This window comes from Gouania willdenowi, chromosome 15 (genome assembly GCF_900634775.1).
Source record: "Gouania willdenowi chromosome 15, fGouWil2.1, whole genome shotgun sequence".
NCBI lineage: Eukaryota > Metazoa > Chordata > Actinopteri > Blenniiformes > Gobiesocidae > Gouania > Gouania willdenowi.
In genome coordinates, this window is record NC_041058.1 from 18,543,056 (window position 1) to 18,569,776 (window position 26,721).

General features: G+C 36.4%; 1 protein-coding gene across 10 annotated transcripts in view; it reads right to left on the reverse strand.

Annotated features, from left to right (window-relative positions):
• The window catches only part of adgrb3 (adhesion G protein-coupled receptor B3), a 142,177-nt gene that overhangs the window by 13,693 nt on the left and 101,763 nt on the right, over positions 1 to 26,721 (reverse strand). For all 10 annotated transcript variants that reach the window (XM_028467984.1, XM_028467980.1, XM_028467979.1 and 7 more), the window contains 5 exons: positions 24,531 to 24,574; positions 12,213 to 12,339; positions 10,398 to 10,501; positions 10,158 to 10,260; positions 2,109 to 2,259 (listed from right to left, as the gene is read on the reverse strand). In XM_028467984.1, coding sequence (XP_028323785.1) covers positions 2,109 to 2,259; positions 10,158 to 10,260; positions 10,398 to 10,501; positions 12,213 to 12,339; positions 24,531 to 24,574 — 529 coding nt within the window. The remainder of the gene's footprint in view (positions 1 to 2,108; positions 2,260 to 10,157; positions 10,261 to 10,397; positions 10,502 to 12,212; positions 12,340 to 24,530; positions 24,575 to 26,721) is intronic.

The window sequence follows — 26,721 nt, forward strand, 5'->3', positions numbered from 1 at the left end:
CTCAAACTTGCTTGGACTCTAGGATCAAGTGACTAGACTTGGACTTGACTCGACCCCCCTGATTCGACGAGTCATATGAAGTCATGCCATAATGACAAGAGTGAGAGGATGCGCTTGGGAGCATAAGGTCGAGGGAAAAATCCCTAGCTCAGTCAAGCTCAAGCTTTTATGACATCTTTTTTGGACTGCGACTACATCAAAATTCAATATAAATGAGATGTGATCATTGAACAATTGATGATGACTTTTTATAGTGCCCGTGCACGTAAGTAACCCAAGCTTTACATACTCAGAGTTGATTGACCCACTTCATACCAGCTGTAATAGTATGTGCTACCTGTTGTTTAGCATTTTACTAGCAAGCGAGCTGTCTTAACAGTCTTTTGGCACATTTACACAGGAGTACCTGAAAATAACTAAAATGTAATGTTTTGTTTTTAAATGTATAACTTCAACTTTGAAGGACCACTTCACCTTTAAGATGACTTGTTCTATCAGTGAAACGTCCCACAATTAATTGACTACAAGGATAATTTAGGTTTTTGACACATTCCTTGAAAGTGATTCAGGAAATCCAGAATTAATGGAAATGGCAGGGAATGATTTTGCCCACCAAGGGAGCAGATCTCATTCTCTTCCATAAAAGCCATTCATTCTGGATTTCGGTCGGCTATGATGTGATGCATTTTCATTGTTGTCTGGTCATTTACATTTTATGTAGTTTCACAATGTCCATTGATCATTCTAAAACAAAAAAAAATATATAATTTACTCAGTAACAGTTTGGTGTAGAAATGTAATGAATTACTTTACTTCTTTTAAAATGTACTTAAGTACAAGTAAAATGACTGGTTTAGAAATATACTACATTACAGTAACATTAGTACTGCAAAGAGGAACTGTACTGTATGTGTGAAGACAGAACAAAATGGCAGAAGTGCATTGAGTTCAAAAGGCCACATGGTAAAAATTCCATCACTGTAGTGTAAGAATTAAACAAACCCCCCACCTCCTGCTTTGCGGTACGCCTCCTTATTATGGATCGGAGTAATTGATTCAGTCTTTTATTACCGTATGCCTGAAATATTAACACTTTGTGCTCTCGAAGAAGCACAGGCAGGTGCTATTGATGTATTCAGTTTCCGGGAGGCACGAGGCAAAGACCCTGCGGCCATCCAAAGCCTCGCCGCAGTGCTGAAGAGGTAAAGAGCGCCGAGCGTGCACAAGCAAGTCATAAATCATGATGCGGGGCAACAGTCTGCACTTCAAACAGGCTAAATGAAGAGACAACAGGTCCCATGTGCTGCGTGCCACTTCAATAATCAGTTCTTAAAAAGCCTTACCCTCATGTCTATATACATGATGTTTTCATATTTAAGTTGTGTGTCGAGACTCTGGCTTTTTTGTCTCATGACATTTGTTGTTCTTAAATCTGTCGGATTGTAAATCAGCCTTGGAGCCATCTTTTGCAGCATGCAGCAGGAGTGCAATGACTAAGAGAGCCTCGTTTGTTGCTAGGTAACAAGAGGAATAAGTGTGGGCTCTTTCATAATCAAATAGATTTTTCTTTTTCTTTTTTTTAAAGGAGACATATCTGTGAGAAGGAATGGCTCGGACAGGGATTTATACTGACAATTATTCAATGAGCAGCACATATTTCTTTTGATGCAGCTATAGTCACCAGTGAATGTAGGATTATGTCATTGAAATCTTTAACAAGACTAGTTGCATTTTCTACTCGTGTCTTGTTTGTGACAAATAATGGCTTTTTTCATTTTTTTTGGTACGACAGCGGATACGTCAAATGCAGTACTTCCACACGCAATTTCAATTCTACTTAAAAAAAAGAATGTCAACTCAATGCATCGTGCTATTGAGTTACAGCAGTACTCTTCCTTTCTAATGCATGAGGCTGATCAGTTTACTACACACTTCGCGATGCACAAAAGCATAACATCAAAGACCCTGACGAGATGAGGACTGAGCCACCCGACGGACATCATGACATGAGCAATCAAAGAAAATGCACAGTTATTAAATGGTAGTGGTATTGTGTTGCTGGGAGATAATAATGGAGGAGTTGCATGCAATACGCAACGCTTACTCACCCCAGCCCAGACAAAGAAAGCGCTTCCGAATGAGACGAGTCCTGACTTTTCCTGTCACTGCCATGTAGGACTGCCAGGCCTCTGTCAGGACCCAGCAGAACGATGCCAAGAAGAAGAAGTGCAGAAAGGCTGTCGTCATGATGCACACGCCCTGTTGATGGAATAGAAATTGGTTAATCACTATAAACCTCAAACTTGTAAAAATGCTGTAAAATTGTTGCTTTATTGCTTTTTTTTTTGCATTCCAACAACAAAGTGAATGCAGTGAATGAAACAAAGTATTAGTTGTAACCACGGCGACAGAAGAGGCAATAGCACTTAATATCAGAGCCTGGCGAGCTGACACGGAAAGCCATGGTATGTTAAGGTTTCATTGATTCAAACAACTATTTTTCAGGAAATGGACTTTGATCTCCTGACATGTTTTGACTGTCATCTGCCAGTCTTCCTCAGTGGCGTCTGCTGATTGCTTTGATGCTTCCTTGACTTCCGCGAAATAATTCCAGCAGGTTCTTTAACCTTAACATATTATCTAAAAAGAAGACAAGAACGAACTTGCGGAAATTATTACGTGAAAGTCAAGGAAACATCAAAGCGATCAGCAGATGCCACTGAAGAAGACTGGCAGTTGACAGTTGAAACATGTCAGGAGATCAAAGTCAATTTCCTGAAAAACAGTTGTCTAAATAAATGAAACCATAACATATTATTCAAAAAGAACTTGCTGGAATTATTATGTGGAAGTCAAGGAAACATCAAAGCGATCAGCAGATGCCACTGAGGAAGACTGGCAGTTGACAGGCAAAACATGTCAAGAGATCAAAGTCAATTTCCTGAAAAATTGTTGTCTGAACAAATGAAACCATAACTTGTTATTTAAAAAAAAAGAACTTGCGAGAATTATTGGAAAGCCATGGCGTGGCATTTCTGTGCATAACCTTTATTAGTATGCTGGAGATCCAACCTGGGGGCCCATAACCTGAGGTCAAGTGTAAAAAGGGGGGGGGGAAGACCACAACAACACTTGACTTAAATGCTTCAGAATGCAACTTCAAACCCATGAACTGAACCCAGGCTTGACAACATGGCAACACTTTTCAGCTTCATTAGCTTGTCCGTCCTTGTTTCTGTGAGAGACGTCGCCAAATGGGATTGTTTAGAGAAGGATTAGCAGTAAAGCAGTAGCTTTAAGAATCTTGTCATTGCACACTGACGTTTTGGAGAGAGGGGAGGATTAGGGTTTGGATTGGTTCAGATTGTTTGCTTGTGTGAAGCTGTGGTAATCTGAGTAATACTGTACAAAAAGGGAGAAGATTGAAGTGAATCATCTCTTCCTGGGGTTTCCACACCACACTGTGAGCTCTGCCATAAACTTCACATCCCATCTGAGGAAAACCCTCCATCCCCTGCAGCGTTCATGGGGTTTGCACGAGACACTAATCCTGCATTACCACGTGCGTTTTTCAACAGAGGGACATATTAATGACAGAAAAGTGGATTACGACAGAAAAGTATGTGGTGTGTTCAGGTGCTTCATCCATTGGATATTACTAGTTTTCTTGATATCAGTTTTTTTTATTGAACTTGGAGAATCCTTTGACGTAGTTTGTGGAAAAAAGCAAAAGGAAACAAATGTTGATGGTACTGAGCTGACGTAACTGTGCTGCACTGGTGCTCTAAGTCAACAACACTTTCACATTAGTCATTTGTTGTCGGTAAATTTAGTTTGTGATATTTTTAACATGTTTCTGCTGCTGTGGCTTGGATTATTCTCTGTAATAATACTGTAGTGAAAAACAATTTTTGAGAGCAGTGTGAATAAATATTACATTTATTTGTTTTTGTAAAGTTCAATGCATATTTTGGTGCACACTTAGCAAACATTTTGTTTCGGAAGTTTGTATTAGTATCCACTCTGACATTTTATTTAATTTAGCCTTCTATTTCCTTTCTCTGGGATAAAAAAAAACGCCAAACATTTTATTTAGAATGTGACTATTATATGGAAAACGTAAATGCTGTGCTGCTTATCATGAAGAGATAAATCTCATATGATAGTAAAAACCAAGTAGTATTTAGTATTTAGTATTTAGTATTTACCAAGCTGATTTTGTTCAGAGGGGAAAAGGGTTGAAACACTGTCACACTCGGTTCCTATATTGCTTTTCTGCCTCCACCCAAAGCTACTTCAAATGCTGCTGTTGCTCGTGTGCTGTCCAAGGTGCTGAAAAGAGTGCCAGCCTTGTTTCCTGAAACAATGCAAGTGTTGTGTTTCCCGATTGACCTGAATGCCGCTATCATCCGACCTCATTACTCAACAAAAAGAAAAAGTGCCTGGAGAAAAAAAAAAAGGAAAAGGCGGAACGTGACGTTATCATCACCAAAACATTTTCAAAAACAGGTTGAAACCTTGAGTTCACGATGCCCTTTAGAAAAGCAAATGCCGAAAGATGTTGAGCACACTGTGTTTGTATCCATGGAAACAGAGGCACAGAAAAAGGGACCACGGTATAACATTGCAGAGGTGATACAACACGACATGGGGAAGGCAGTGATGGGTAACGCATCTAACCAGTTCAACCATGGCCGACAAAAAAAGACCAGACTCCTTAAAATGGTTTAAGACTAAATAATCACACTGACTGAAGCAAAGCATCCCTTTCTCTACTTCTTCTTTTTTAGTTTGTGCTGTTATTGCTTTCCTGAAACCAACATAGATTTTTATTTCCACTGTCATCCATTATTTATCATCTTTCGGTGACACATTATTGACATTTTCAGTCCTAGTCATTCCGCTTAGTCAACAAAATAATCCGGAAGCAATACCTTACTTTAATTTTCGTGCTGTGAGTTTGTGTGCAAAGAGAGGCTGTTGATATAATAACTAAGGAAGTCATGTGATTTATACGGGGCGCGCTCAGGCGGAGGACATTAACATACCTGGAACATGAAGTCGTATCAGTGCTGCCTGTGGTGGTTTAGGAGGCAATATACAGTATGTAACAGAAGAAAGAAGTGAAATAAAATGCAATGATTTTTTTTCCAACTGTGAGTGAGCTCTATATAACTTAACCTTCATATAAGTTAACCTCTATATATAATTACATCCATTCACAATAAGTAGAATCTTGTTTGTAGACTTGATCGATAGATTCATTTTTCCTTTCCTTTGTTTATACAGCATTGATGTCCTTACACAGTCTAACCTTCAAATAGACGGAATGATAAATCAAATCGGTTCTTTCTGCATTACATTATAAGGTAGGTCGCGCTTTGTGTACTAAAAATAATGCATTGCTCAGAAACATAGCTAATGCAGCTTTGGTGCATGAATAATCTAGTGTGTACCAGAAAAACAATCATGTACGATTCAAACAAATATTTATATATATATATATATATATATAAAAAAATGTATAAAAAAACAACAACAATGAAACAATCCATTATTACTTACTCACTGTATAGGGTCACACTGCTATAAAAAACACTGTACACAGATGCTAGTCTTGTATTTTTTAGCGAACTGATGTATACTGTACAATTGTTGAAGTCATTTTCATAATTGTAAGTATGCATGGTAGCTTAGTAGAGCCTTCAATTTTCCATTGCAAAAATTCCCAAATTCTGTTTAAGGGGCAATTTCCACAAGCCACCTTTCTGTTTCCATTTCCCTGTTTAGTTGACTTTACTGGCTGTTAAAGTTCCTGAAATCGTATCAAAAATGCCAAATAGAATAAGGATAACGGAGTCAACTAGTGTTATTCATTTTACATCTTATATGCTTTAGGTTATTTCCAAAATTGGGATTGTTACACTGAAATCACACAGGAATACATCATAAGTGTGACATTAGCAACGCTGCTAGACCCTCAGTCACCCATTTAATGGGAAAAATGCTGTGGAAATGTGTGATATGTCCCAAAACATTATTTGTGAAACATTTAATTACCGCCACTTTTCTTGCGTGAAACCGAACACAGCCGTTTGATTGTAGATGCTTCTGCTGTGACGTGTCACCAGGTAAAATGAACATCATGTTCATCACAACACATTAAACTCACACATTTCCAATGAAGCTAGGCGTTTATTTTCAGTCACAGGATAACACGATCACTACTTGATCTGTTACACATAGCGAGAAACTTTGAACAGGATTGTAAGTGGAGCTGGACATTTTAGAGATTGTCCCTAAAAATGCATGTCAGGCATTTCGGGGCCAAGTTTTAAATAAGAGAAATGGTTCAGATTGATTTTTTCGTTTCAGAACGTGAAATCATTTATTTCCCTCTGTTTTCCATGAAATATTGAAAGTCCTACTATATTAATACAACTTCACAAACACATGCAGCATTCAGAGACTTCATCAGATTTTACCTCCTGTGTCCGTAAATTAAAGTGCACACAAAATCTCAAGTCTGCTTTGTTTAATGAACCTTTAGTTTGTCAGCGCCCACCTATTAAGTATTCATATGCTTTTTTATATCAACATCTTACTGAAACGTCACCTTTGTCTCAACTAACTTTTTTCTTTGGCAAAACCAAATCTGTGTGTTTTCCTTTGCTTGTTACACAAGAGAAATAAAAAAAGGGGACAAAGGAAATGCACACAGGCGGACAAAGGTGACTCACTGACTTCCTTCCTGCTCCCAGAGGACACCTCCACAACAAAGCGATGATTTCTATAAGATGATAACCAACTCTGAATCCACAAACAGTGGAGCCAATTATTTGCACTTCTTATAGGAGAAGGAAGGGAAAAAAACAAGGAAGGCACTGTCAGGCAGTGTGGCAATTAAACCCACACAGGGACTATGTTTTCCTCTCTTGTTGGCCTACTGCTCCAGCTCTGGGCTCGGGTACATCTCTGATCAAACATTAAAGTCAAATACTATGAGAACAAGGATTCTAATGAAAACCAAACAGCTAATATCACTGGATAAATTGACCTGAGTGTTTTATCCATATGGCAGTGAAGCTTTACGACATGACTTTCACTGGTGTAATTAAACTAGTGCTTTCTTTGTGCGTTTACTTTAGATTATAATGAAGAATAACTCAAACTGAAAGGTGCTAAAATGTTTCCTAATTAAGACAGACATTACTTTGAGCCTTTTTTAAACATAGCCAGTGTGTGATTATACATTCATTCAGCTTTTACTTACAGAATTATCTCATTAAAAGCCTGAAGGGACTTTGTGTGAAGTGTGAATGTAGGTAGTTGAATCATAATGTTGCTAATCAGTAGTTCCTATCAGGTCTGACTTTGGTTCCCAACAGCAACTGTTTCCATTCTCGGAAATATTTATTGGAGCATGGGTGCTCTGAAACTGAGCAATTGTAGGCTATAACAGGAGGGACGTAATAAAATGTGTTTATTATAATGACGCTAGAGGATTATCTTACTTTTAATGCATATAAGATTAATGGTAGTCCTTAAGGTCACAACAACTGCCTGTGTGTGGTGCTAAATTGTGGTTTCAGAGAGTAAGAGTGGTTAAGGAGAGTCAGTCTTTATCTGGCCACACTTTGGTTAAAAACACATTTGTGTATTTTGACATGTGTTCACTGCAATAGTACCCTGGGTTTCTCCATTAGGCTTTACTCAAAGTTGGTTTATAATAAACTTTTTAAAAATAAAAATAAATGAACAAAATAAAATACTCAAAGACATGTATATGTGCATATACAACAAATTAGTCACAAGCAGGTCAAAATGTATCTAAATCTCTATCAAGATATAAGTTGAAAAATGTTAAATATTTCATCAGATTTTCTATCAAGCGACTAATCTTGGTGGATATTTCATATAAGAACTAGGGAAAGAAAGTCCAGTTGGTATTAATCGTCTTCTGATAGGCTGGCACTAAATATCTTGTATCTTTTTTCCATGTCTGCATTTGTCATTTAAGGGGTTGACGATACATGTAGTGAAATCTTTTGCAGTTATTATAAATATATTATAAAGCATAATTATAACCATCATCAGCCCTCCCAGAGGAATTAAGGGTGAGATAAACTTTATTAGGAGGAAAATGTAAAAACAGAGTACAGTAGGTAGGTTATGGAAGTGTATTTAATTAGATAAAAATAAAAGGCCCTGCTGATTTGTCAGACTTTTAAACGGCATTAAACTTTAACTTTATAGAGTTTTTGTTCAGTGTTTCATCTCAGGCTGTGTTAAATCCTGTGAATAAACAGAGAAACTTTGAACCCCTGAGATCGATATAGAAATGTATCACGTGATTTTCTTGCAATTTCTTCATTACCATCGATTGTTGCACTGTGACTATGTGTCCTCAAGAATACTCTGTAAAGAAAATAACTACTGTCTCCCATATTCATATCACTGCTTTATGTCAAATGGTGCGTGGGAGGAAAAGTGATCTTATCAAGTCCGGATGCTCTGTGTCATTTTATAAATAAATTGTATTTGCATTAATGGCGCTTTGAGATGACTATTGTTGTAATTTGCAATATATAAATAAAGTTGAAATGAATTGAATAGAAGTCCTCAACTCAAATGCTTTGTTTTGTCAGTTGATACATATTTTTCAGGCAAAACAAAATTAAAAATAAAATAAAATGTGGTTGTTTTATTGTATTGCAATCAATGATAGCATAGCAGCACAAACGCTTTTGTAGTTTCCTGTCTCTGATTTAGTGGAAAAATAGAGTTTTTGTAAAAACCTACGACAGCTGAGCAGCACCATGGACAGCTCCAAATACTGAAACGCTGGCTTGTTAATCAACCAGACTAATAAATCGACACTGTCAGAAATAATGACATTTAGGAAATACTTCAGTGTTTTGTGAAGGTAAAGGGACACCAGGAAAAAATTGTTGCACAATAAAATACGTGTAATCGGGCAATGTGTTATAGTGAAGTATTGCCAAGTGACTGAGAAGGACATCTGGGAGGCCAGCTTGTAAATCCAAACTACTTTTGCCAAACTATCTTTTACATTAGCCATTTTTTTATTGGTCAGTTACAATAATGGGAAAAGGAAGTGATATTTTTTGCTGGAAGCAGTCACCCATTACTTTTATCGTTTTTTTTCCCCTTCTTGAGTCTTGCCTTAAATGATTAAAAAAAAAAAAAAACTGCTTTTATTGACTTCCAAACAAGTCTCATATCTCTTCAAAGTAGCTTTGTATGATTTCAGTGACACGCAATGCTTATTAAACACAAGAAGTGCTGCAGGCATTTTGTGAATAGCCTAATATTAACCAGTACTCCATGAATCCTGAGGTGCAATAAGTCTGCTTTCCTTCTCTCGCTCTGTTGGATTTTCTTCACTTCTCAGCTAGTCTGACTTGTTAATGAATGCACTGTCATGTTCAAACTACGGCTGTGCTGCATGCTTAAGCATTTCAGCGCTAAGGGATCTGAACTTCCTATCAGTTTAAGTTTTTTAGTTTCCCTTTTGGACTCACAATTTAAAGTTTTAACCACAGTTAAATACTGCCACTGTTGTTGCTCTAACTCACTGAGGTTATTTTAATATATACAGTATATAAAAAAAAGGAAACGGTGCCTCTTAATTTCTTAGAGGCATCATAAAGTATTTAGTTTCAATTAGTAAAGCATATATAATGCTGTTAAATGCCACATTTTTAAAATGCACATGACCATGTTTGGGAATGAGAGGGATTTCCTGTGTCTTTGTCTAGCACGGTTTATTTATGTAAATAAAGCACATTAACTTGTGAATAATTTAAGCCTTTTCTTTATCAAATTAAAAGTAAATTAAAATACTACTTATAGGTATACAGTATGTATTTAGTCATATAAAAGGTTATGATAATATTATTTAGGGAAATTTCAGCTGTTTTTAAATGAAAAACTACTGTCCAAATTTAACCAAAAATGAGTTGAACAAAGGCGATTTGATGAGCTTTGTAAAATCCAGACAAGGCGACAGTAAATAGTCTTCTGAATGACAGCAAATCACCATTTCTTTACACCACATTCAACAAACACTAGAACACCAGAGAGTGTCATTTGTGTGATGAAAAAAGTGTAAAAAAAAAAAAATAAATACTTACTACATTGTGGGTCTGCGTCTGTCCAACAAGGATTAGAATATTGGAACAGATTATGGATAGGCAGAAGTTGAGCAGGATGATGGATCTTTCAGATCGAATATATCTAGAAAACAAAGATAAGAAGTCAAATTCATATATTCATTTTAGTTTGTAAGTAATGTTTGGTACAGAAACATTGATTTTAAGTAAATGTCTAAAAAAAAAAAAAACAATCAGGATTTATTCAACAAAAACAATTACCTCCATAATATAGCATAGATCACTGCCAATGTCATCAAGGCAAGGCAAGACAAGCTGCAGCCAACTATCAGTGTCACAGATGGGACCCCTGAGTACTCCATGGTCTGTGGAAACAGAGACAAACCAGACAAAACAGTCAGTGAGAAAGTAACGTGTTTTTTTCAGAGAAAATGTCTGTATGGTCTGCAGTGAGGTTTGAGACCAATGCATGAGCTTGGTGGTTGTTTACATCATCTGTAAAACTTTAACTTCTAATAATCAACCTGACAAAGTTGTTACAAGAAAACCACTGAAGTGCATCAAATTAAGCTCAAATGCCCTACCCTGGGCAGTTTCTTTGATTTAGTCCCTAACTGTAATACAATATAATGTAAAATGTTGAGGTTTTGTATACCTATATTAGTTAGTAAAATTTAAAAAAATATATAGTGTTTCTTATTCATAACTTATGAGGCCTATAAGGAAATGTGTTTTTAGTTATAAGGAAATTGTGTACAGGCCAGTAACTAATAGGTGGAGGTCAGGCATAAACAACTGGTAGCCTGGGGGGACACATGTGGCCCTTAGTCATCTAATTTTGTTCAGCCCTTAAAAGTAAATTCCCAAATATAACAGAAACATATACAAAATGACAACAAAAACACACAAAACCACAACATAAATATACAAAAATGACCGGAAAAAACAGATTTACTTCCAAAACACACCAAAAATATGCACAATGGCTGTAAAAACAGACAAAATAACTCCCAAAAAAACATTAAATCTAAAATACACAAAAATTAAAAAAAAAAAAAAAAAATGAAAACAAAATACACAAAATGGCTCCAATAACAAACGAAATGACAAAAAATACATATAATGCCAGGATAATATAGAACGTTATGATTTCAAAAACACAAAAAACAACAAGAATATACAATATTTAAAAAAAAAAAAAAAATACACAATAAGTTTTAAAGTACACAATCACATTGTGTGGCCCTCACTGGGGATAAAAGTTGCCCTCTCTGGTGTAGGTTTTCCTTTATAAATCATGATTCTTTTCTGTTTCTTCTTCTTTAAACACTTGTTGGGCATGTTTTAACAGTGAAGTTTACAGTGTAGTTACAGTTCACTAATGGAGAAACAAACAGAACAAGATCAGTGTTCATTTAGTTGAGCCTTTTGACTAAAATACAACTTAGTTTTAGTCAAAAAGTAGCCATTGGGCCTTTTTCAGTTATATTATAGATTTCGTCGAGTAAATCACATTAAGATTTTAGTCGACTAAATCTGTTACAGGTATAATCCACTAAAACACAGAAAGTTTGAATTCCCATTGATCAACCTGGTATTGGATTGTATTAAAGTGTGTAAATACACTGAGTTCATGTGACACCACGTGATCACATGACTTCTTGATTGGATTTCGTCCCACGTGACGAAATTATATGAGACGAAAATATCAATATATTCTGATAGTTTTAGTTCAACTGTATATATTTTTTTCCTTCAATAGTCATAATATCTTTACTGTCACTAAAAAAAAATGTAAACAAAATCAGATAGCATCCTGTAAAATGGATGAGGATACTCCCTCTCTCTGTGCAAGCTAGCACACGCACGGTTAGCTAAATCTATGATCAAAATCAACCTCATCACCCCCCCCCCACCACCACCACCACCACACACTCACACTGAATAACTATTTAACAGAATTAGCATAGCAAAGATTCAATTACCATTCTTACCAACATTCCTCACATTCACCCCCCCTCCCTCAACATTAGCCTATAAAACCCACACAGGAGAGCGAATCAATAGCCCACTTACTATTTCTCTTGGTTGCTGAGCCAAAATGGCGAAGGTAGACACACGATCACATAAGCATTTTGTGTGCGATGCATCTGTGAGCACCGTTTTACATCCTTTCGCAGACCAGGCTCCCCAAGAATCGTTCCTGTGAGGCGGGAGGCAGAGAGGCAGTTAGAGGCTTCTTCTTCTTCTTCATTCCAGCGGTGGCTCCACCGGACCCGTCGGCATCGCTGCGGTGCGGCTACCGGGATTATTTATTAATATGAACTGATGGCTACACAGGAGGACAGCGAGAGAGCAGGGACACGAAGGAGGAGGAGGAGGAAGAGGAGGAGGAGGAAAGGGGGGACGCGCGGATGCGCTGTCCAAGCACACCGGTGCTGATTGATTCGATTTACGCAGATAGATACTGGCAACTCAACACCAACCACCACCATTACCCCTCCATGTAAACCTCAGACACACATCCATATTTACCTGTATGCTTCCCCCCGCGCGCGACTTCCTCTCAAAATTCCCGACAAAAACTCGATTTTTAGTTTTTTCCCTTTTGACAATCCAATTTTCCGTGTCTTTTATCGCCTTAAAGATGGAATTTTCTTCCCAAAATGTGTAAATTAGCAGGTTTTTGCCGTTTCCAGAGGGGAATTTTCACCCTGGAAACGGTGGACAGCATCAGATTGATACTCTGTTCCTCTGCGCTGCTGTGAGCGAGGGGGGGGGGGGGGGTCTGACACAAAAGTGGAAAACAAATGAATAACGTCGCAGACTCTTTTTTGCATTTCTTCAATAAGAATTGGCCTCATAAGAACTATTTCCGTTATTATATAGCCAAACATTATTTTATTTAGGGTTTTGTCGTTTAAGGTAGTGAAAGTGTTTACATTAAAATCACCGCAGAAGTGATGACACCCCCACGAAATCAGTGAAAATGGTTGCAGCCGGTCTCCACTTCAGACCACTAGTAGGTGAAATGAGAGGCGCTTCCATTAGTCATTCAGCCCCCCACTCATTATGACTTTACAAAATAAAAAAAAATAAAAAAAATACATGTATATTTTTAAACACATCTTTGTTTTATATAAAAATATTGACAAAATATGACCAAAAAAAAAAAAAAAAAAATCAAACTAGACAGATCAAAAACGGTTGACTGCATCACACTGCGTCATAGACTTTCATCATCTCCTCCACAAGCTCACACCTGTTGTTTTTTCATAGCCCACCACTTTAGCAACAGCACCTCACACTTTCTTCACCAAATGCATTCCCCTGATTTAAAACAACACATAGCATGCAGCTGATTTGTGTGTGTGAGCAGGAAAGCCTAAAGTCTGCGGTGCCAGGAATCCTGCTTTGTCATTTGATCAATATGGCAGCAAAATTTATTCTTGTAAGGAAAAAAGCGAGAAGCCATTTGTACCAACCAAGAGCCAACTGTACGTACATAAAAAAAAAAATAAAAAAAAAAAATGAATAAATGTCTGGATTTATGGTCCCTTAACTTTTTTCCCAGCAAGGCACATAAAACTTAAATTTCAAATTAAACAGAGGTGAATTATTTGGAGTTTTAGATTTGGGGCATGCATAGTCTTATTATTTTTTATATTTATTTGTTTCAGTTTTTATAGCTATTACAAATAAAGCAATGCCTTTAAAACAGACCAAAATGGAGACTTGACTTCAGGATATAATAATAGATTAAAAAAAAATTAAATAAAATGTTGACCCTAACTTATGTGTCAAACAAAAGGTGTGGGGCCCAGATTTGGCCCAGCAGAACATTCATGCTGGCCCAAAGAATGATTCGACAAAGAGTAAAAATGACAATGAATGTAATGATTAAGTTGACCTTTTATTGAGTTTTGGTTTTTTTTAAATGTTTTTTTTTTTTTATCGAATACTTTGCACTTAATAATAAATGTGACTTGAAATTGAAAGTTTTTTTTAACTGTAAGTATTAGGCCGTCATGTTTGTTGATAGGATCTTTGAACCTGCTCCATTTTGGAAAAGAAATAGTGTGTTAAGTGGCTACGTATGGTCTAAAATGAGTTACTTTTGGTACATTGTAGGAAAATTCTTAATGTGATGTGTATAAAGCAGCTTTTTGTCTGTAAGCTGTCTGACTTTTAATGAAGTTACAGTTTTAAAGCAATCATGTGGAAAAATTAGCTGCATTGCCTAATCTCTCTCTATTCTAAGACACATTCAGAGAAGACTAAAGTGGCATTATCTCAGGAGTGGGTTGTCTTCCAACTACCGTGATGGATACATTTCCAAAGAAGAATTGGCACCTTGCATGGCAGCTAGGTCTCATTTAGCATGCAAATGCAGATTAATAATCAATAAGAAGCTGCAGATTAGTAAATCATTACATTTTTATTATTGTCATAATGCCATGAGTCATTGGAAAACCCAAGTCATAAAGCATAAAGCTGCCAAATTTTGATTTGCTTCTGTACACAGAGTTAAACTCTAGTGCTTTTTTTTCTAAACATTCAAACAAAGGACCTCATAGGACAGACTGAGGAGCTGTGAAGTGAAGCTACCAGGAACGACATCCTTCACACAGCTTGAGATTTCTGTAAAAACTGCATGCATAAGGCTCGATAGAGAGAAGAAAAAAACAAACCTGTTCTTCAAAACACACTTTCCGTGACAGCCTGATGGCTTTTTTGATGCCTGCACGTCTCGCAAACTTTTTTTGAAAGAATCTTTCCTCAGCTGAGGGCTCAATCCTCAACACGGTCCGGATCTGCTTCTGACTTTCTCTTCAACATCGTGTCAGAGGAAGAAACTCGGAGCAGAACAATCCCTGACTGTGGATTTATGTACACAACATGTAATGTGTTGTTTGACCTTATCAGGGACGGCAACTCGGGGATATAAAATGCCCTGAAGACAAAGTGTCACTGATGATGTTAACCACAGTGAGTGCAGTGACAGGACATCCATTACGCACCCGTTGCTGAGCACTCTCTAGACATTCACTGGTGTATTGACAACTTTACATCCTGTCATGACTTCAAACAGTGACTGCTTGATTGTGCTGCAGTTTTTAACCTTGTCATCCTGCATCAACATTTCCAATAACTGCAAGAAAAGTCATGAAAAAACAAGGTCAAAGACAAACTTGGAATTTAAAGCTCCCATATTATGCTATTTTTCACCCATCTCCATTTGTTCTAAGAACCCCAAAAACATAGTATTTGAGGTTTATTTTCCCAAAATCCCCTGTTTTCCAGAGTTTTAGCCTCTGAAAAGTCACTTTCTGAGCAACGCCACACAAACAGGCTGATTTGCACCTACTGATGCATATTCATGTGTGGGCGTGTCTATAGACGGGACACTGAATTACTCCTCCCCACATGATGATGTAGGGCCAGAGGACGACCTCCCCTTCTCCCATCCACTCCGTAGTCGATCTCATGCTGCTTTATAAACATGAGACAGAGCGTGGGTGTGGGGCGTTCATCGGTACATACACAGACTGTAGAAAATACATACACAGCACTGCGTGAAGGACGCTGAAATGCTCACGTATGTGGGCGTGTCTGTTTACATGTCAATCACGGCAGAGAGCTTCCTGGAGGCGTGGCTTCTCTAGCTCAGTTGCCGTGTCAAATTTGTCATCAAAGTGGGAATGCGTCATCAAATTAGAGCGAGGTGTTGGGCTCGCCCTGCAGTAAGAAAGGAGCAAATCACCCTTTAACTAACGATTGACGGAATCAATGAAAAAAAACACTTTGGACATGTGTATGAAGCCCTAATAGCACTTTATGATGTTTAAAGCACAGAAAAGTTGGTTTAGCTTAACATGGACCCTTTAAACAATCCAAGCTTTTTGCCTCGTTAACTCCTCTGGTTTTCTTTGTGTCCTTATAATAGTCCAAAGTGGTTTGACTGTAAACTAAATAACCAATCTCAGCTTAGTTTTTCTGTCCAACACATCTGTCATTGCTCACCTTTCTTACCATCCATTGGCGATATACTTTGAATTCCTTGCTTGCCTATTAGATAAACCAAATGATGAAAAGTGGGCTTGAAGAGTACTTTAGGAAGTGCACTTTAAGCAGTTTTATAATGCGTCTAAAAACTCACACACAAGCAGGACCAGTGCAAGAGCAATGCTGGGAAATGATTCCATCCATCTTAGATCAGCTGATGACAGGTAATTTATAGCCAGCTGTGTGAGTGAACCAAATGAGTACAAAAGAAAAATGGGAGCACATTTCTATATGTTGAGGAAACTCCTATTAACCCAGGGCGCAAAAACCAAAAGGAAGTCAGATGTAAATTTCATTTTAAAGGAGACAGTATATATTTCTCTGCTTGACTATTTTTTTTTAACACTACTGTTGCTATTATTCCCACTATTACTGTCATTGCTACTGTTGTTATTGACTTTTTTGGTTTGTCCTTGATCTTGTAGTTTTTTTGTTTTGTTTTTGTTTTATTGCATGTAAGTACTAAACAAAATATTTCTTAATTGAGTTCCAAAAATGTGTAATAAAAAGAGTTTTGAAAAAAATAAAATAAAATAAACCTTAGATAAATCAAAACTATGTAAAACCAGTTTTTCATTGCATTAATTATTAGTAAATCAAAACATAAAGTTGCTGGTTAATTTTCCAGTCCACTGCTATGTTCAGCCTCAGATTGAAACCCTTTCTCCACCCTGACGCACAAACACAAGTAGACCTCCCACGGTCAGATAATGAATAGTTAGAGAACCTCATCAGTCCATCACGAGTCCTTCCTGCAGCTTAGAATTAGCAACAGTGTCAGTGTCAGCCTCTTTTTGCAGCACAGTGCACAACCAAACATCCAAATAAAAACCACATTATGCTTAAATGCTTTCATGGCTTCAATCATGCTGATTTATTATTTTTCCAAACTCCTAAGGGTTTCCATTTAGAAGCTACTAAAATGCTACGCGATACACTTTCCTTCAGTGAGTCACTCCTGTTTTGATTCAATAAAAATGTGAATATCTCACATAATTAAATGACAACAAAGCTTTACAAAGGAGAAGATATCCTATTCAGGAAAACCGGGCTTTATCAAGTCATTACACTGCAATAATCATAGTATACCCTGAGGTTTATTCGTTAGGTGTTGCTCTCAATAGACAGGGACCGCAAATACTGTATGCTGGATGGATGCGTCATTTTATTTAATATTTTTCTCTAATTAATCTTTAATATCATCTTTATCATTTTTTCCTAAAATGTTAAAAATGAATATGTATGTGTTATGTATGGTTAGAAAAGGTGGGTTTTATTTGGGTGTTACAGTAGATCCTGCGCTCGCCCTGTAGCTACGACAGCTGCTTTCACACCTTGGCGTATTAATTATTAACTGGCTTTTTATTCCATTGAAAGTTGAGTGTTCCTGACAAATTAATGCTTACTTCTGTTTAGTCCTTGGACACCTGATCTGCAACTACAGTACTACATAAATATATTCATGAGACGTTGTGCAGTGGTTTAACTGCAGCCACTTGATTCGTACATATACAATCGTGTTTGAGTTATTAACAAAGTCCTTAACCAAAGACTCCTTAGAGAGGTAAAGAACTGTGGAGGAGCCTTAATGGTTCTCTCACTAATCACAAAATGCTTGTAGCCATTAGTCCTGCATGTACTGTATGAGCGATCATCTCTATCTACTCTGGAATAGATACATAAAGTACACTCAACTTCATTATTTGAGCGGAAGTACAGATACTCCTTGTCGAGAACTACTCCAGTAAAAGCAGCTCAGTCATATTACATAAGTGAAATTCCTAAAGTATGTACAGTCTGTATTGAAAGTAATTAAAAATTTAGAACATCATTTTAATCACCATATGTGCAATTAAGAAAATGATGACGGACAATTTGTTAAAGGTTTACAATTACAACGGAATAACATTGTGGTGTTTAATTAAGTACCATGACATTTAGGTTTGTGTAGAAAGCACATAAAACCAAGTAAATCACCACTGTTCACTGTTCAATAGGCTCAACATTACACAAATAAGTACATAAAGTCTCCGTTCACTAACTTCCATGCAATGAATACAACAGTTTGCTGATGCCAACCTCGAGTGTGATATTGCTTTTATACAACAGTAATACAAGTGCGTTTTATCAAACAATCAATGCCAGGCAACAAATAAACATTTCATACACACAAGTTAGCTTCTTTACTGCTACTTTGTATCATTTCATATCAGCACACCTGGTTTGTCCTCCTCTCAGTCTGATGATCGTTCATAATTTCGATCAAATGTTATTTATGTCCATCTTTGATGTGTAACGTTTGCCACAATCTAAGATATTTACCAACTGATTTAAGGTTAATTAATGATTATTAGAAAGCCTGTATGTCTCTGTTGTCTAATCAAATGACTTGGTCGGAACCAACCGTTATATAAAGCAGTGTTTCTCAAACAGGGGTACGTGTACCCCGAGGGCTACGCAATGGCCCTACAGGGGGTACTTGAGGGAGAGTGCGGAAAATTAACGAATAAAAGCATTACAAATAGGGGGGTTTTATGTTGTTTATTTTTAGTTAAAAATGATAATCATAATAATGATGATGGAAATGATCTTGATTAGAAGAGTTAAACCAGAAAGAGACTGGAAATGATAACAACTGTAGGAATAATTCTATTTAAATACTGTTTAATTCCACTTATTTACAAAATCTGATTCTTTAAAATGTGTTTTGTCACTCATTCATCCAACGTTATGCTCTATAGTTGCTTTTTTCACAGAATTCTGGGTAAAATGTAGTCTGACAAAGGGCGTACTTGGATTCAGAAAGAAGAGAAATGGGGGTACTTGAGCCAAAAAAGTTGGAGAACCACTGGTATAAAGTACAATATTTGTCTGTCAGATGTAGTGTAGTGAAAGCAATAAGTATCCCCCCAAATAAGTAAAATACAAAAACTCAAAAATAAAATTACTTTGTTACTACCCACCACTGATTAAATGTAACTAACTTATATTTCCTTTTGAGCACATGTATGAAGGTATTACATAATATGTTAAATTGATAAACACTCTTTTGTAGAAAGTAATATAAGTAGAAGTATTGAGCACATCTTTTGTTAAATCATTGATTGTTAACATAATCACACGCTTTTTTTTTAATGCGATGCAACAATAAACCTTTTGTAAATTAATTAGGCAAACCGCTAACTCGGCGTACTGTCCCTCAGGGGTCAAGGCTAAGAGGCTGAGGTAAAGAAAGTCTGTGATAAAGTAAACAACGCTCACTTTGCCTAAAATTCATTCATTTATTTGTCGGGAATGAAAAGTTAAATTAGATAAAAGCACAAAACAAATAGAAAGACATGCTGGGATCAGTGGTGCACAGATTGAACAAGGTATTAAACTTTCTTTAATAATGTGATTGAATATTATTTCTAAAAATCTAAGTTAATGCTACTTAAAAAAAAAAGAAAAGTTTCCCAGTGCTGCAGTGCAAAGATATTTCTAATTTAAAGTTTGTATCATAACAATGAATATAGCATTTGGAAATGTAATAAAAGCTTCCTGTTGGTTTATGCTCATGCCAGTGGTGCAGCAGTGAAACAAATAACTAGGAAAAATAGATTTATTGGATGCCTTGGAAAGGTTTTTGTGCTTGCCATGGTTTCCACAGCACAATGGGTTTATTTAAAACACCTTCCCTAGCGCTAGTTCTCACTGAGCATGTGCAGTTGGGTTTCCACTGGACACATCAGTTTCCTTCCAAAGATAGTCTGTAGGAGTGAACAGGTGAGTGACTGTGATTGACTTTTTTTTCTATTACTGCAAAACACTGGTATGCTGTCCAGGGTGTGCCTTGTATGGCATCTGCTAGAATATATATATAAATAAGGCTGGGAAAAAACAACATATATATATATATATATATATATATATATATATATATATATATATATATATATATATGACGTTGTCTTCTTTAAAATGAAGTTTACATCTGACTTCCTTTTGTTTTTTGCTGCATTTCTGTGTGTGTATGTCATCAGCACATGTTAGATTTATTCTGCTTTATATTTAACAAAATTACTGAGATAATAGTTTAGAATCTGTAATGGATAATACACTATGGTACAGTGGTTCTCAACCTTTACCATGTGGTGTCACCATTTTAATATCACAAATATCTGGCAACTGCAGAGACTTTTTTTTTTCTCCTAGAATTTAGCTTTTGACAAATAGAAACGACAAATAAGTATTTTAATTCAGAAAATATTGACCCCACATATGAAAGTTCTTTCCACGGATGCGATGTAAGAATCTACGTTATGCAGATCACCTGTTTTTAACGACATGTAAATGTCATAAGTGCCGATTGCGCCTCAGCGTCGACATGTTTAGTATGTGTGAACAGCCAATGGTCTTTGCTCACTATAACAGCAAACACTTTTCATTTGGTCTGGAACAACATGGCTGACAGATGGTGCATTACCCCCGAGTGACTCCAGAGGACGGCCGCTGTGGGAAGGAGCCAAACGTTTGATATGAAGATGATCATCATAGAACATTCTGGCCACATTATGACTACAAGTGTCGTTCAGATTACAAATAGCTCAATAATTGGTTTGAGAAAGTCAATGTGGAAGAGAAAAAAACACAGCTTTTACTTTACTTCTAGAAAATAGACACAACACAAAAAAAAAAAAAAAAAAACGCGTTATGGACAAACCACATGGGGTGATTTTGCTGATATCTACATCAAAATGAATAAAAGTTACATTTTCAAGTCATTACTTATTCAACTTTAGTCGCACGCTCTGAAAAGCACACATTTGTCTGCTTTGTAAAGATAGGCCTAAGCTTCTGTTTGCTCATGTGCTCGTGTGCATATGTTTGTGTGTGTGAGAGAATAGTTAAAACTTACAAACAAACCAGAAGCTAAAAAGATTCTAACAAAACCATAAAAATACACCTACTGTGTCCCTGAATTTGACTTATTTTCAGATATTGAGGAATTGTCTTTAAAGGAATATTCCTGTTTACAGTGCTTTGAGTTTGTTTCATTTCTGGGGCATAATTATACACATCAACACCAGAAAGAAAAAAAGAAGTCACATGTTCTTTTACTAAAATAAATCCTTATTATTAAAATCTGCATGAACAGGTTGAAAATATACATTAAAATTACAGATTTATTATATAGATTTAAAATAGCCAGATTTAGTGATGAGGATTCTTATTTTAGAGAATATATTAATCACTGATGTATGTTAGGCAACTAGGCAATAAAACGATAACGATACAGTAGATTAATGATTAAATCGTCAAGCCTGATCTGGTTTAATTGCAGGAAATCAGAGTGATATTTATCAACCGTAGCTTTATGTAACTCATTATTAAAATAAACAAGATTCAGCAGCAGTGGTTATAATAAACAGTAAGAACACTATTGGAGTTATTTTTCCTTTTCATGTGCCTTTTTTTGTTTGTTTTTTATTTAGAAAAAATTACAAATGAGGAAATAAATATCAAAATTACCCCCATAATATTTAACAATTACATACCCTGCTGTTTGCTTCATGCCAGAGATGTTATTTCTACCTCAGGTGTGCCCTGATTTATTATTTACAAAATGTGTTACACATTTTCTTTGATTATGCATTTATTTAATGTCATTATTTGTACATGTAACAGTTTTTTATTTATGTTTTTGGTGGTTTTTTTTTGTTTTTTTTCCATAGTTTTGTTGACCTCTTTTAAATGTTAGAAATTTTTTTTTTTTTTTTTTTTTTTTTAATTCTGGTCCTTATTTTGAGTTGGTAAAAAAAACGAATTAATAGTTCGCAATATTGACTGATATGAAACATTTATATCGTGATACTTTTTTCAGGCATATCGCCCAGCCCTAATGAAGACTATTTATATTTCACTTGTAGACTGCCAGAGGAAATATTTGTTTATCGTTATGTTTAGTACGCTACTTCCGCTTCCTATTTCCGCCTCAGCGACGAATCATAATATTGTTGATACAGGAAATATATGAATTGCAGGGAACGTGTCTATGATAATTGTGTGAGCTTGTTTTGGATGTGATGTCGTAGTAGAATATTTTTGACTAAAATTTGCAATTTTTTTGATTTTTACAAAAAAAACAACTCACTTTTAGGGTATGATAGTTTCAGCCCATTGAGGGCAGTCACTTTTACATTTTTAAACACACAAAAAAAGCTCTACATTTTACCACTTTGACGAAAATGTCAACAGTTTAACCACAATATATCAAGAATTTGTTTCCCCCAGATAAAAAAAGGTCATTTTGGGCTTTAGTTAATCTTTAATAAAGTAATTCTAATGCAACCATTGATGGCTTTTCCATGAGGGGGAGGAGCTTCTCCTGGCTAATATCCTGTGCAGTTGCTTTTCTGCTTTCCATAGTAGGACATTATTGTTCCACAGGATGTAGGTCATCCTTCCTCTGCCTGTCTCATCACCCTTCACTAGGTCTTACAGCTGTTGTCTGCTTTTAACATCTACCAGCCCTACCAAACAGCTGCTATCTATCTACCACCGCTATAAATACTATGGAAAAAAGCAGCCGATACCAGCAGAATAGAGCAGAGCTGGTTCCATGTAGATGCTTGGACACTCGACTAATTAGTCTTCCACTCAACTGCTTTCTGCTCAGTTCCCAGTAGCCATCCTGTCTGGAGCCCACTCGAGACATATCTGGGTTATCCAGCTCTCTGTTCCATAATGCAGATTTCAAAATGATTTCATGGTACCATCTAACCTAAAATTACCTGAAGGAGATTCACTTTCAGGCCATTTCAATGCAACGTCACCCACCTTCAAACAAGCACCTTCTCTGCTCACGACATCTTAAGTGTCTCTCAGTCATCTGCCAGACTAAATAAAGTAATTACATTATTTACTTTACTTTCAACTCTTTACTTCGGTCTGATTTTTTGCTTTTTTACCTCTGATCCATTTGCTATTTTTTGTTCAGCCCACTAAAATCCAGGGATTTTACTCAACAAATATTGAGATTAAATCAAAAGCACTTCTATTTACATTTCTTAACCAGTCCATAACCAGTCCACAAACTTCTCACGCAGAGAATATTCCTGATTAGCATTTGGCATCATGTCCCACTACTTTACTTACTTACTTTACAGTAATTACAGCTTAATGAAATCAAGCCTACTGCAGACATAATCATTGAGGCATGTCACTGTAAAAAGTAACCTACATGTTAACTTTGTCCTGAAGGGAAATACTTCAGACTTAATTCATTTTGAGACACACCTGAGCTGGATCAAAGTGTTTTCAAGTGTGACAACAGATTTTTTTTTTTTTAAATTTCCATTAAATACTGTACATTGTGTTTCATTACATCTGAATAAAAATCAAGTGCTAATCTGTATTTGCTATTTCAAATTGATCTTAATGAGACGAATTGGAAAAACGATTTAAACTAAAAAGAAGTAATGATTGAATATTTGTGCTCTGTGGTTAATATGCAGCCACTCCCAAGGCCATGACAAGGCCAAGAAGAATATTTATTTAAAGATGGATTCAATTGAAAAAAAGCAAAAGATGTTTTAGTAGAAAGATAAATCACATTTGGGGATTGCAGGAAATGCATGATTTGGTCACCCTCATAACACAATTGTCCAAGTCATTTTGGAGCCATTTTGAGATGTTATTGTTTTAATTTAATGTATTTATTTTTATTTTGTTAAAATATTTTAGATACATTTTTTTTCTTAAAAACACAGGACTGAGGCATATCATCTCAAAACGTCCAAAAAATAACTCAGGCACTTTGGTTATGAGGGAGATAATTAAATCATCACCAATATTATGATCCCTTTATGAAGTACTCAACATCAGGTCTGCAGTAAATATGAAAACAAAAAACAATCAAATTAAATTCACTCACAAACAGTTAAATGGTAGCAATCACATGGATACAGGTCTCACGATGCTGAACACACCCAAGGCCAAAGTCCAAATGAAACCATTGTCAGAGATAAAAAGGTTTAATACGACGCTGGACAAACATTTGATTTGAACTAAACGATCTTGGGAGTTGAAGAAGCAATTTCATCCCTTTGTAATCCACAATCAGTGACCTTCTGCACTACAGGTGAGCAAGCCACAGCAAGGTGCACACAGACAACGCAACAAATATAAACTATTTCTCAGTGAGGGTTGTTGTTCGAGGGCTCGAAAAATAAAAAACGGGGGATAATAAAACAATTCCAGTGTGACAAAATACTGCCTTTGATCGTAATTAGTTTGAATGTAAACACACGTTTAGAATAATATTACAGAAGCTGCATGCGCACTTACATGATGGTGCTGTCCCATAGCGCACAATAGGGGTTCATTGTTCCCTGGAAGAGAAGAGATCAAATGTTTAGTATATCATTCTGAGAACTGATAATCACTTTACATTTTAACATCATCATAATCATTGAATCAGAAGTTTGTCCTTAATATCACTTAACCCTCTTATTATCCTTGGGGTCAATTTAACCCCATTAAATGTTGGCAATGGCTATCCGTACGGTTGCCGTATCAATATATTGACATTCTATTCGTACGCAACACCTTTATTTATCCAATTTAGGTTATGTGACTAAGACTAAACCCTACCCTAAACCTAACTCTAACCCTACCCCTGAAAATTGTTGTGATATTGGGTTATAGCATAACCCTAACCATTAACACTAAACCCTTATCTTAACCCTATCCCTAAGCCTAACCCTTAACCTGAACCTAAACCTAAACCTAAGACGCTACGTACTTGTACTTCGGTAACCATATCAATAGACACTTTCTTAAATGTTTATCATTCAAAAATTCATAGTTGACAATTGATTTTTTTTTTTCATATTTCATGACTTTTCCTAATTCGATGGGCACAGTTGATTAACCATAAAATTATCAGGATTATATATTTCTTTTAATGTGCTGAACGCATGTTGGAGAGATTGGTGTTCCTCTGGGGTCAATTTGACCCCAACCTGTTGCACCCTCTCTTTCTCTCTCTTGAAAATTAACTAATCAATATAGTTCATTCTGTGTGAGTCATGAATGTACACCCCAAATTAGAAAATATTTTAATGAACAATTTTCAAGATACACAGCAGGAAAGGTCATATCATCACCTTCACCACAACCACTAGGGTTCAGGCTGTTGTGGTCATTATTGTTGTCAGTAAATTTGAAAATGATTTGGACAAAAACTATTCAAAATAAATTAATTCTAATTCAAAACTTTGTCCTGATGGGGGCGCTACAGAACCGGACAATGTTTCATTATCAAAGGGTTATTTATGTATTCAACAAATAACCAAAGTGTCTGACACAAACACTTAAAACTGAAAATAATTTTCGAGAGGCAAATATCCCTGGGGTCAGATTGACCCCAAGGGTAAAATATGTTAGTAATATTTGAGGATAATAAATGTGCTTTATGATCACATTGAAATCAGCAGAGGTGTAAAGAGTACTGATATATTCTACTCAAGTAGATGTACTGTTACTTGATTGAAATTGTACAAAAGAACAAATACAGATAAGTCATACATAAAATACTCAAGTACAAGTAACAAGTAGCTCAATTAAATAGTGCTCAATGTAAAAGTTTTGGCACCATGCATTACGCTTAAAGGTACAGTCTGCAACTCTTATAAAAGTAACTTTTTGTCATATTTGCTAAAGCTGTCGCTATGTATGGACAGCTTTACATCAAACTAGTAGTTTGTATGAAAAAAAATAGAATCATTGAGACCCTGCTGCTGCTCCTGCAGCCTTTGGCAGATTGCCAGAATGCACCACGACCGAGCAAAAAAAAAAACAATCAGAGCCAGGATTGTGCTTGATGGACTGTCTGACAGCTGTTGCTCACAGTCCCCGCCCCTTTACCGGGACTGAAGCGTCGTCTTTTTTACAGTGTATGGTCTGGAGGAGTAGAAGATGGAATTGGTGACTTTTCTGCTGCTTGATTTACATTATGTTTGATTTGTAATTGTTCCACTAGAACTCTGTGCTGCATGTGTTATTCATGTGCGCGCAGCATCCTCCGTGTGGGCTGCTGTAAGTGACACTGTGTTGTTGCTGCTGCTGCTGAGGTGTGGCACATAGAGAGAGAGAAACACTGCAGTAATAGCTTTTAACAGAGCATGTTATATTACTGTGATGTTGCTGTCCAACTAACGTTAGCTTTACTGAGGGAGGGACTTTGGAATGTTTGGAGGCAGGGCAAGAGAGCAGCGGGGAGAGAGGAGGAGAGAGGGATCTGAAAGTTGCGGACTCCACCTTTAATCTGGTTGGTCGGCTATGGTGTGATGCATTTGATTGTTGTCTGGTCATTTCATTTTTTGTAGTTTCACAATGTTCAATGTTCACATTCAATCAACCAACCAAAGCACCCCCTCTCTCATGTCCATAAATATGAAAGCACATATCAAAGTTAAAAATGACTCTGGTGTTGAACAACTGTTTGCAAGCTTTCTGTTTGATTTAAGTGCCTGAC